The sequence below is a fragment of the Ranitomeya variabilis genome, chromosome 1 (genome assembly GCF_051348905.1).
Source record: "Ranitomeya variabilis isolate aRanVar5 chromosome 1, aRanVar5.hap1, whole genome shotgun sequence".
NCBI classification, from domain to species: Eukaryota; Metazoa; Chordata; class Amphibia; order Anura; family Dendrobatidae; genus Ranitomeya; species Ranitomeya variabilis.
The window spans coordinates 815,967,752-815,981,098 of record NC_135232.1 but is presented as its reverse complement, the minus strand read 5'-3'; the positions used below and the strand labels follow the sequence as shown (position 1 = coordinate 815,981,098).

Here is a 13,347-nt window from a genome sequence, read left to right as displayed (position 1 = left end):
GCACCTCCTGTCCTTGATTCACAGCTCTGCCATCTGCTGCATGAGCCGTTTGGCTGTCAGAGAACTGAGCTGTCAATCACAGAGACAAAAGTGGTGCTGATGGGGAGTAATAAAAAAGACCAGTATACTTACTGTTCATCAGTCTGTCCCGATGCATCTCCAACCTCATTAACATATGCCTTCAGAGTAGCATTTCTCAGCACTGGAGCAGTACTTTGGGGTCAAACAGGTGTCCAATACCTTTTATTTTCAAGATCTACATGGCCACATATTCTATGGACCAAAATAGATGCATCTATAAAGGGCTAACTGAACAATTTGAGTAATTTGCATCCTGAGTCACAACACAATTCTACTATAAGGACTCGTGAGTCAAACTGAGTCCTTAGTTTCTGAGTAAGAACCTCAACACAGCTTCAAAGTCTATGGGATTTCTAGTAAAAGAGCACTTTAGTAGTTCCAAACAGTTAGTAATGTATTATATGTTTTAGGTTGATTTTGGATTTGCAAAGAAAATATTTCCTGGACAAAAAACATGGACATTTTGTGGAACACCAGAATACGTGGCTCCAGAAGTAATTTTAAACAAAGGTCACAGCTTTAGTGTGGATTTCTGGTCCCTTGGAATACTACTTTATGAATTGCTCACAGGAAGGTACGTTATTTTTAATTTTTATATTTTGACATTGCTAAATACCTATACCAGGTACCAGTTGTGAAACTTATTGTGTTTTATTGGATTTATTTGCCGCTTTTTGCTGTTACGGTGATGGTGGCCTAGTGACGGGTCATTTTTAACTGTATTTTTATTTATATCTATTCCCTGTAAATAATTGTTTAGCATAGTTGGTGACATATGTATGGTTGAAACCAGAAGTTTACATACACTATATAAAAATACACAAATGCTTGTTTTTCCTCAATATCTGACATGAAATCAGAATAAACCTTTCCCGTTTTAGGTCAATTAGGATTACCATAATTAATATTTGCCAAATGCCAGAATAATGAGAGAGAGAATGTTTTAAGGCATTTTATTACTTACTGCAAAGTCAAAAGTTTACAAACATTTCATTATTACTTGATATCATTACCCTTAAACTGAGTGACTTGGGTCAAACATTTGGAATATCCCTCCATAAGCTTCTCACAATAGTTGGTTAGAATTTGGGCCCGTATCTCCTGACAAAACTGCTGTAACTGATCCAGGTTTGTAGGTTGCCTTTCTTGCACTGGCTGTTTCAGCTTTGCCCATAAATTTTCAATAGGATAGAGATCAGGGCTTTGTGATGGCCACTCCAAAATATAGATTTTTTTTTTATCCTTAAGCCACTTTGCTACCATTTTGGCAGTATGCTTCTGGTCATTGTCCATTTTGGTAGACCCATTTGAGTCCAAGCTTTAACTTCCTGGCTGATGTCTTGAGATGTTGCTTCAGTATTGCGACATAATCTTCTTTTCTCATGTTGCAATCTATGTTGTAAAGTGCACCAGTCCCTCCTGCAGCAAAACATGTTTCACAGTTGTGATAGTGTTCATAGGCTTCCAAGCTTCTCCCTTTTTCCTCCAAATGCAACGATGGTCATTCTGCCCAAAAAGTTCAATTTTAGTTTCATCAGACCACAGGATATGTCTCCAGAAATTAAGGTCTTTGTTCTTGTGTGAATTTGCAAACATTAATCTGGCTTTTTTATGTTTCTTTTGGAGTAATGGCCTCTTCCTGGCAGAGTGGCCTTTCAGCCCATGTTGATACAGTAGTCATTTCACTGTGAATGTTGACACAATCTTACCAGCTTTTGCCATCATCTTCTCAAGGTCTTTTGCTTTTGTCCTTAGGATGATATGAACATGTCAGACCAAAGCATGTTTATCATTGGGACACAGAACCAGTTTCCTTACTGAGCGGTATGATGGCTGGACATTCCCATCTTGTTTGTACATGCATATAATTGTTTGTACAGATGAATGAGGCACCTTCAGATATCTTGAAATTGTACCCAAGGATGAGCCATACTTTTGCAAGTCCACAATTCTCTTCCTGATATCTGTGCTGCTTTCTTGAGACTTTCTCATGATGCTACAAAAAGAAGCAGTGTGTTTCATGTGTGCATTAAAATACATCCTCAGGTGTGTCTCTAATTAAATCAGATGTTGCCAAAAAAACTTCCAAAGCTTCCAAACACATGACATCATCATATGGGCAGTCCAGAGTTGATTAAAGGCATAGTAATATTAATGTATGTAAGCTTTTGATTTTGCAGTAAGTAATAAAATGCTTTAAACATTCTCTCTCTTTCATTATTCTGCCATTTGGCAAATATTAATAATCATGGTAATCCTAGTTGACCTAAAACAGGGAAGGTTTATTCTGATTTCATTTCAGATATGGAGAAAACATGCATCTGTGTCTTTTTATATAGTGAATGTAAATTTCTGGTTTCAATTGTAAATAGTTTATATAGAATAATGAACTGAATGAATTTCCCCTAGCAATATATAGCCTTTTATAAAGACTTTAAATCAGAGCTTAAACCAAATCTAAATTGAAGAAATTAACAAAATCAATGGCAGAACTATATATTAAGCTAGTATTTCATTTTCCCAGTATTTTGATGTATCAGATTCAAATCTAATATGTCCAAATGTTGTAAAGAACAAATGTTTTGTGGTATTAATAATAGCATACAATTGTAAAATGGCAATAAATATATGAACATGATGACACTTAATAATGCCATAATGGGTTCAGGACATAGTGTAATATAAAATAGTTATTTGTGAGTGAGATGTCCCTTTCTGCTACTACTTTCGCGATAAAAACGCTATAAAAACTCATTAAAAACGCATACATTATGCATCCTATCATTTAGAATGCATTCTGCTTGTTTTGTGCACATGGTGCGTTTTTTTCCGTGAAAAAAAAGCATCGCGGTAAAAAAAGCAGCATGTTCATTAATTTTGCAGATTTTCCACAATTCTATGCATTTGGAAAAAACGCACAAAAAACACACAAAAAAGCGTAAAAACGTGGTAAAACGCGGTAAAATCGCGGTAAAAGCGCATGCGGATTTCTGGCAGAAATGTCCGGTTTTTGTCAGGAAAATTTCTGCCAGAAATCCTGATGTGTGCACATAGCCTTAAGTTCCAAACTTTATAAAGAGAGCATTTATCATGCATGTGTACCCATAGCTGATCATGTAAATAACAGACAAGTTGAACTATATTCCTGGGAATGCCGAACACATTGTGTATCCCTCTAATGGAAATTTCAGAACAGTTGGCAAAATATTAAACCATTACACTATAACATATTTCCAACTACTCTTTTAACTTCATATTATGAAACAGAAAAAGTTACTGTAAAGTGGTTTAATTACAGGAACAAATGCATAAGTAAACGCTAGCATTTCTAACATTATAGTAGGTATTACCAGCACACACAGTGATGAGTGAATAATAACAATACTGATTATTAACAAAAACCACAGTAATAATGCTAATGTTAACACCAGTGCCACTTATAAACAGGAGCTCTGTAGATAGTATTTAGTGTAATTTTACAGTGATCACTAGTGACATTATACACAGGAGCTCTGTATATAGTGCAATTGTACAGGTAATACTGTGATCACCAATGATATAATACACATGAGTTCTGTATATAGTTTAATTGTATAGGTAATACATTGATCTCCAATGACATAATACACAGGAGCTCTGTATATAGTATATAGTGTATACAGTACAAGTAAATCCAGTGACTCAAAGGTGATGTCTCCAATTGAAGTCATTCCTTTTGTTTCATCCAGAGCAGACCCGCTATGACTTCTTCTTTTTATTCACCTCTATGGAATGTAATACACAGACATCTATGCAAAATGCTTCTAGAGCACTCTTCCCACTTTACCCCCCACACTGCACCAGGTGAAGAACAGAATTGCCATAATGCCATTCTGGGGCCCTATACAGTAGCATTACCTTCCTTTTTCTCCTACCACAGTAAGTTTTCTCAAAAATAAAACATATTACAGTAGTACTGTCTCCCTTTGTGACTCCTCACAATAAAAAATCTTTCTCTGGGTCTCCATATACTACTAATTCTTATGCCCCATTTTGTGACCCCGTACGATGGTAAAATTCTCTCTCCCCCGTAAAGTAGTGATGCCTGTCTTTGTATCCAAATACAGTAGTAGATGTCTACTATTACAGTAGAGTACAGTCGTGAGGCCTGTCTTTGTAACCAATACAGCAGTAATGCCCCTTCCCTAGTTGCTCTTATATAGTAGAAACTTATCTTATAACTTTTCTGCCCCAAGGCAATCTAATTTTTTATACCTTTATACAGTTGTAAAATCCCCATTTTTGTTGGCCCCATTCGTAAATAATTCCAAATTTAGAAAGAGTTCATCAATGCAGAGATAATCAGACTTAACATTAACAAGGAATCAAAAAATACACATTTCAGGAGTTATGCCTTAATTATGGCCATGTATAAGGCATAATTGCCGAAACATGTAGGCCAGTTCATAGGCTTGTGTACTTTTTGATACCTTATCTTAACCATGATGGAATACCCACTTTATGGGATTATCTTTGCATTGATGGACTTTTTCTAAGTTTGGTATTTAATATCTATGGCCGATTTCTATGATAGATCATCAATAGCACACTGTTGGGTGTCCAACACCCAGCACCCTAAAGGATCAGCTGTTGCCAGTTCCAGCAGGAGCTTGAATGTAAACAGTATATAGAGTGAAACACCATCAATCCATATACTATGTAGTGGCTGCTGCCGTGTACTGCAGATCATTTCCTCTTCACATGAATAGGAATGCGTTTTTACAGTAAATGTTTCCTGAGATTAGGGAAGATGTATTCATGTTTTATCCAGCCCATTCTTGCAATCTACATTCACCATCAGTGAATATAACTATTAGGCTACAGTCACATAAGGCTGGTTTCACATTTGCATTTCCCTGATCGGCAGACGGCTGCGGACTTCCTCCGTGAAGCCCCGCCCTCGGCCGCACCTCCGCCGCTAGCTCCGCCTACTTCTGCATGCGGCCTGTGTACCTATATTTAACATTAGGTACGCAGGTCGTGCGGCTATATGCGGATGCTACCGCATGCGTCGTTTTGACGATGCGGAAAAAAAAATGCTACAGGCTGCGTTCTACGCTGGTCGCCGAATCGTCAAAACGACGCATGCGGCAGCCTCCACATACAGTCGCACGACCTGCGTACCTAATGTTAAAGATAGGTACGCAGGCCGCATGCGGGCCGCATGCAGAAGTAGGCGGAGCTAGCGGCGGAGGTGCGGCCGGGGGCGGGGCTTCACGGAGGAAGTCCGCAGCCATCCGCAGATCAGGGAAACGCAAATGTGAAACCAGCCTTACCTTATTTTTTGGCCAATTGCTGTCCGTGGAAAATAGAGACAGCAATAGTACCAATTATGTTCATTTGGGCTGTTCAGTTGATTTTTACACTGACCTAGTGTCCACATTAAAAAAAAAAATTGCATTGTACTGTAGAATCTTCTGTATTTTGGATGAGACTCACCCATACAATTCTATGGGTGCTCAATATAAAAAATCAGATCCCATTTAGATCACGTTTATCTGACTTTTATGGATCCATTCCCATTATTAACACAGGAAACTGTACTTGGTTTTGCAAATGTTATTTATTGCTAATGTATGAAAATGAATGTCATACAGATGTCATACGGATGACAATACTGGTGAAAAGTCGACCATTTTTTCTGGATGAAAAAAAGATGATTTTTTTAAACCCTCATGTGAATTTTATACCGTAAAAATCACTAAATGCAGTTTTCACAGGAGGCATCATCTTTGGTTGAGTAGAGTTGGATTCTTTCCTTGTTCTAGAGATCTGCACTACATTGTAATGACAGTTTTCCTGGGAAGCTCTGAGCACATGTCCAACAATAAACGTTATATTAGCTGAAAGTTTTCCTTGTTTAGTCCCATTTTCCATGGTGACTGAAGGAAAGTGTTTTCTTTACATGTTTCTGCAGCTGACTTGAGATCTTAACAACATAGTTCTGTTTTTGTTATTATATATATCTTTGGGAGGATTATTTTTCATGTGTAATATGTGTAACATAACATATCTGGCATATTTCTCTCCAGCCCTCCTTTTACTGGGCCAGACCAGATGATGATCTACAATGTAATTCTCCAAGGTATTGAGAAAGTTGAATTTCATAGAAAAATAGCTAGACGGTCTGAAGACCTGATCCGACGCCTGTGCAGGTATTGTAGATTTTATCTTACATTAAATGTGTATCCTACAGAATTCTAAGCTAATATTAGGATGTAATAGTTGGTGAAAATGTGCAAATACCACAGACATGATTATACACATTATACCTGTTGTATTCTACACTATTGGCCCTATTCATTATTTCCTTTGCACTTGTTTTCTGCTCAGTTTTTAGTATTTTGTGCTTTTTTTTGTGCCATATTCATCTTTTCACTTGCACCTTTTTTTTAAATTTTTATGTTTGTCTGTTCTTTTTTTTAGTTTGCCACTGTATTTGGAATTTAGATGTTTTTAACATTTCAGACTTTTCTAAAAGTCACAAAATTTGGTGCAAATATACACCAATCCCCCCCTGCACAAATGACCCAAACTGATTTAATGTCAAATTCTGTTTTTCCATCAATGTAGCGGAATATGCAACTATTTTTTGCACGAAAAAGTCGCAAAAAAGGGTTAAAGATAAAATTAAAGATCATTTTTTATTTTTCTCAAGATTCATGAACCACGTGCACCACTTTCATTTTGGTGCAAAAATGGGAACAAATGCCAAAACACTAAAAAAGAAATGTGACTTAAAAAAAAATTACAAATGATGAATTGGGTTGTGTTTTGGTACCGCCGAGCATAACTCTACTTCCCTTATATTTGGTATGTGCATATGATTATTAATCTTCCTGTATGGACTGAAAGGACTGTATGGCCACAACTGGATTACAGTTCTGCGCTATAACACCTAAATACACGATTTTATATAGAGATACACAGACCATTAGGAATTTTAAAAAAATGTATAATTGAAAATATATAAATCAGAAAAAGTATATACCTAGAAAGACCAGAGTGACAAATTCAGAAACCCCAAAACATATTATTCCACCTCAATAGGGACTTTTGAATGACCCAGTTTCATCAGTCTGCAGTCAAAGCCAAACCCATATTTACAGCATATTTCATTGAAATCACCATATAGACCCATCTAGTGGAAATAATAACACCGAAAGGTGCAACATTTGGAAATAGAATACAAAAGGAAAACTATACTAGATAGGTTACAGAGAGGTGTACAAAACAGCCTGGCTGCTATGTGCGAACTTCTAAGTCTACACAATGTGGACGTGTTTGGCAGCCACATAGTCACCGACCACAAATATTTAGTAAGCAAGTGCAGCTGTCCGATGAAATGCAGAGGAGGGACAGACGTAGGACGCTATCTATGCAGACTGAGGAGAACGCCAATGTGCCTATGCTATGGAAAGTCATCCAGGGCTAGAAGTCAATCTGTACAATTATATGCACAATAAAATAATTCAATAATAATAATTAAAAACATGGAATTGTGGATAATTTCTATGACATCTTACCCTGGAATAGTGGCACTGGAGCCAAAAAACCGAAATACTGAATGGCTGCCATGTAATAATACGGCTCCCATATAGGAGCAACTATATGGGAAATGTTGAGTCAAAAGCAATAACTGCTCACTCGGGATTAAAGAAGTCATTGCCACAGGTCCAGCTTCTTTAACCCCTGAATTTTGAAAGGGTTTCTAATAGTTTATTAACCAGTTTTTTTTCATACATGTGGTTTAAACAGCTAAAACATTTTTTTCTCGTTCAGACATTGAAACAAGTTTTGCAACTTTTTTTGCGACACATGGGGCACAATTTTTTTTTCTCTGTTTTTCACAGTTTTCATTATAACTCCAAAGGAACACTGAAACAAATTTTAAAATTTGTTCACCTTTCCGTAAGAATTATTTTTATTCATCAGACACATTTTTTTTTTTTACGAGGGCAGGATTAGTAGCAGTTATTTGGATTGGCGGTGTGTTTTGTTTTTCATTTGCTTATTTTTTCTTACCTTTTATTTATTTCATTATTTTTCATTTATTTCATACATACATATAATTTCATAAAAAACCTTTGGGTGCATGTCAACATTTAAATCCTTTTTCTTAACCTGATTTCCGCTGTAACTGGGGCTGATATGTTAGCCCCAGATATAGTGGAAATTCAGCCTTCTGGATGTATAGCAGAATTGACGGGGTCTCTCTAGGACCCAGCAGGTCCTGCTCCTTCTTTACAGCCAAAGATCACATGACCACTGCGTCTGGAGGAGGAAACGCCATTAACAGTTCCCATTACTATATACACAGCGCTTGTTTGGCACCGTGTATAAGGCAACCGGGAACGCAGAGGCGATAATACACCATCTCTGCCTTCTCAATGGGAAGTGTGACTGTGTCTGATAGCTGGTTTCCGGCTGCCACAAGATCGCATGAAGATTATTTCATAGTTCTATATCATCACTACAGAGCAGATCCTACAGATGTTTATCTTCCATGGGCGGTCTGGAACACTTTGTTTTCATAAATGCATGCAATTGAGGCTAAAGATCATTTTTACAGTTGAATTTATTTAAAAAAAAATGCCTCATTTTCCTCCTGTAGCCTCTGTATTGCACTGTCTGTTGCAGGCTGCACAATGAGGTATCTGAGCCTCTGCTAGTCAGCTTGCTATGACAGTCTGACAAGGAGCTTAGAGCACTCGATCTGTCTTTTTTCTGAGCTCCTCTTACCTGATTAATGATGAAAGACCACATCAAAGTTAAATATGAGGGCCTCAACGAGCCTGTAAAAGTCAAGTGGTGCAAAAAAAAGGCTCTAGAGGTGGACAACCCCTCTAGCCTCATTTTTCATTATTACTAAGTAGTCACTGTTGACCATCACAGTGCCATGATTGACAATTCACAGTTTGCCAGGGCAACCTGCAAACTTGACTCCAAAATGGGCAAGGCTTAGCAAAACTGTGCCCAAATGTGTCATTCTGGGAGGGCCTTCCCATACAGGTGGGGCTTATATGTTTGAATGTTTTTTTTAAAGTATGTGAAATGGTGCCTGGGGTGGTAGCATTAAGCGAATATCGACACCCCGCCACATTCCTACAGGAAAGTCGAGAGTTCTGGGTGTGTGTGTGTGTATGCCGGCAGTGTTGTTATTGGTACTGTGACCGTCAGTCTGGTTCCATTCCACTCCTCCCCAGGTCCATTATACCTCAAAATAAGAACACCAGACACATTCTTAAAAACAAGGCATTATTTACTTGGCACACTTAAGCACACAAGACAACAGGTAGTACACTTTACAACTTCTTCTGTCTCATACAGAGGTACGCTTTTATCAGTTTTGGGTGGCGGCACTTTACATGTGGATGTACACAAGCAGAGCAAATGAAATAAACCGCCATCTTCTTATCTCATAAAATATGTAAACAAAACACTTTTAACAAATTCACCCCTCTTGATGACATGTTCTGGAGCTACTGTTCACCCTCTTACATATGCAGAATGCACAGTTCTACTTGTGATAGTCCTACAGAAACATCAAAATGATCTTCTTTTTTCTCTTGATATTGGTCATCCTTGTGGGACTTACTTTTATTTTTTCCCTAATATTTTGCAGACAAAATCCTGCAGAAAGACTTGGAAACATGAAGAATGGAATAGCTGACATTAAAAAACACAGGTTTGGCTTTGACAGATTTTACTTTTTATAATTGTACTTGCTTTATTGTTAACCTAAAATCATGTATCTAAGTGCCGACTTCCTAAATACACTCCTGTATCACCTCACAAAGAAAGTTTATGAGAAAATTGTAAAAATTTTCATTATAAAATGAATACCTTATGCATCCTATTGCATAAATAGATCTTTCTGTGGGTATTGAGGAGTTAATAAGGTAGCTAAATACCTTCCATTTTTGCCCAGCGCCCATCTCTGCCAGCTCAGAGCCATCATGCAGCTCTCTGCTAGGATTCTCCTTTCTCATTTGACTTCACGTCAACAGAGCAGCTAATAATAATAAATAATAATTTTTATTTTTATAGCACCAAGAAATTCCACAGCACTTTACAGCAGCTTCTCTTTTTCTGGTCCACTATGTCAGTGGGGTGTCCCTGCAAACATCATGCTGATTGATGACCAGTATGACATTGGCAATGAGGCCCCATCAACAGAGCAGGGAGGAAGACAAGAAGTTGCTTTGTCGAAGTGACATCACCAGAAGCCGCAGAACAGAATAGGAATGATCTATGACTGCCCTGAGTCATAGAGACCAGCAGCGGGCAGAACAGTCATGTAGTTTGCATTTACCTGCCTGTTAGTTCTTGTCACAGTAAAAAATGCCAAAGTTCTGGATAACCTCTTTAATTGAAGCTGTATAAATCTGCATGCAGGATCTTCCTCTAGAAGTAGACATCCAAATTGGTATAATTTAGCTCCACAGGGGATAAATTGATTAAGACTGTCATTTTATGCTCCAGTCTTCAAATTAAGTTAGTCAGAAAAAAAATGTCAAATTGATTAGATGTGCAGGGTTGCCATAAAGACACAAAATAAAATCTACAACTCAGATACAGAGGCGTAGCTATGGTTTTGGTTCAGGGTGGGCGAAATGTCTGAATGGGCCCCTAACCAGGTAACCTTGATTATAACTGGCTGGCACACCCTAATAGTGGAGGAGAACCTCAGCAAATGACCGAGGTGTTGTTGAAAATAATCTCTATACAAAGACCAACATTGATATTACCGCTATGTGGTCAGAAGTAGATAGCAGTCCTATGGAACATATAAAAGATTACAATAAATAAGAGAAAAAAGTGGCACTCACCGGGATGCTGCTGAATAATTAATCGTCCTTTATTGAAGTTTTACAACACAACGGACTTTACATGGAGAGGCGGCTGGTAAGTAGTAGGGTACGGGGAGTGAGGAGAGGACTACGGCCCGTGGACCCGTGGAAGCGCACGAGCGCGAAACGGCCGTAGTCCTCTCCTCACTCCCCGTACCCTACTACTTACCAGCCGCCTCTCCATGTAAAGTCCGTTGTGTTGTAAAACTTCAATAAAGGACGATTAATTATTCAGCAGCATCCCGGTGAGTGCCACTTTTTTCTCTTATTTATTGGATTGTTCACATGCATTTTCTTCAGTGGAGCACCGCCGGTGGCCTGCTATTTGCACACGTCAGACAGCCTGCAACAAATCCTGTTTTTAAAAATAACGTAGAGTGACTTACATGTGCCTGGTGCCGGTTTCTTTGTATTTTTATATTTATATAAAAGATTACAGCACAGTTATAAAAGGTGACTTACCGCTGACGTCCTTTCTGGTAGAGTCATTCACTTTTCCTGTCTTTTCCATCTGGCCCAGACTGACACAACAACTTCTCCAGCCATGACTCTGCTGCAGAGATTGCAACAAAAATACATTTGCACAAACTCCTTAACCAGCTAGTTCCCCAATACTGAGCCGTTGCTACCATACGTGTCCCTATTACTGCACCTGCTGTGCGGCTCTCTGTGCCCTCTAAATGGTAAAACAAACCTGTAGAATATAGTAATACCCTGAGCAAGTGCCCTTGAAAACAGTGCCCATATTTACTCTCTATTAAGTAATAATGCCCTCTGTGTGCCCCTTTGACAGTCACAGTAACCTGAGTTCCCCTATAACAATAACTGCCAACTTTACATTTAATAATGACCCAAGCCACCCCCTGTACAGCTCCCCTCTACATAGTATGATGCTCTTATACATAGTATAATGCCCCTCCGTGAATGGTACAGTTTACTAAGTAGCTCCTTAGTAGCCACCAAACTGTTTGATGGTTCCAAAATTGTATGATAGCCCCACACTGTATAAAAACCCAACATTATCTCCTGCACTGTATGATGACCCCCTTACTGCAATTTACACACTGTATGATGGCCCCTTAAATAGCTTCCATATAGCATAATGCACTTCCCACAGTCATCAATATAATATTATTCACTCCCCGTAGGCCTACATACTATAGGTCTCTATATAGTATAATGTGGGCAAAACGGTGGCTCAGTGGTTTGTGGAGTTCGTATGTTCTCCCCGTGTTTGTGTGGGTTTCCTCTGGGTTCTCCGCTTTCTTCACAGATTCCAAAAAACATACTGATAGGGAATTTAGATTGTGAGCCCCATCAGGGACAGCGATGATAATGTGTGAAAACTGTAAAGTTCTGCGGAATATGTTAGCGCTATATAAAAATAAAGATTACTATTATTATTATGTAATCCCCATGGGCCTCCATATAGTACAATGCACTCCTCATAGGCCTCAATATAGTATAATGTGCACCCCATAGGCAGACCCTATTTAGTATAATGCACTCCCCATATGCCTCTATATAGTATAATGCATTCCCCATAGGCATCTCTATACAGTATAATGTACTCCCCATAGGCAGACTCTATATAGTATAATGCACTCCCCAAGGGCAGACTCTATACTGTATAATGCTCCCCCATAGGCCTCTATAGTATAATGCACTATTCATAGGCAGACTCTCTATTGTATAATGCATCCCCATAGGCAGACTCTCTATTCTATAATGTATTGTATAATGCACACCCCATAGGCACACTCTATATTGTACTTCCCATAGGCAGACTCTATATAGTATAATGCACTCCCCATAGGCCTCTATAGTATAATGCACTACTCATAGGCAGATTCTATATAGTATAATGCAATCCCCATAGGCAGACTCTGTATTATATAATGTATTGTATAATGCACTCCCCATAGGCACACTCTATATTCTATAATGCACTCCCTATAGGCAGACTCTATATTCTATAATGCACTCCCTATAGGCAGACTCTATATTGTATAATACACACCCATAGGCAGACTCTATATTGTATAATACACCCTCATAGGCAGACTCTATATTGTATAATGCACCCTCATAGGCAGACTCTATATTGTATAATGCACCCCCATAGGCAGACTCTATATAGTATAATGCACCCCATGAAAAAATAAATACATTACTCACCTCTCCCCCTTGTTCCCCTGCTGCTCCGAGCATCCACACAACACAGGACAGATGGCACCTGCTTTGTCTGGGTAAGTGAAGTCAGAGATTGATTGATAGGAGAGGGAGCCTGACGCTCCCTGTCTCATCATTGCTGTCAACTATTGCTGCGGGCAAGCCCCCCCTTCCCTCCAGGTAATAGGCCCCATAGCGGCTG

At 38.6% G+C, this 13,347-nt stretch overlaps 1 protein-coding gene across 1 annotated transcript in view; it reads left to right on the top strand.

Annotated features, from left to right (window-relative positions):
• Positions 1-13,347, top strand: part of PRKG2 (protein kinase cGMP-dependent 2) — a 144,822-nt gene that overhangs the window by 115,676 nt on the left and 15,799 nt on the right. The window contains exons 14-16 of the mRNA XM_077274603.1: positions 492-655; positions 6,153-6,275; positions 9,746-9,808. Coding sequence (XP_077130718.1) covers positions 492-655; positions 6,153-6,275; positions 9,746-9,808 — 350 coding nt within the window. The remainder of the gene's footprint in view (positions 1-491; positions 656-6,152; positions 6,276-9,745; positions 9,809-13,347) is intronic.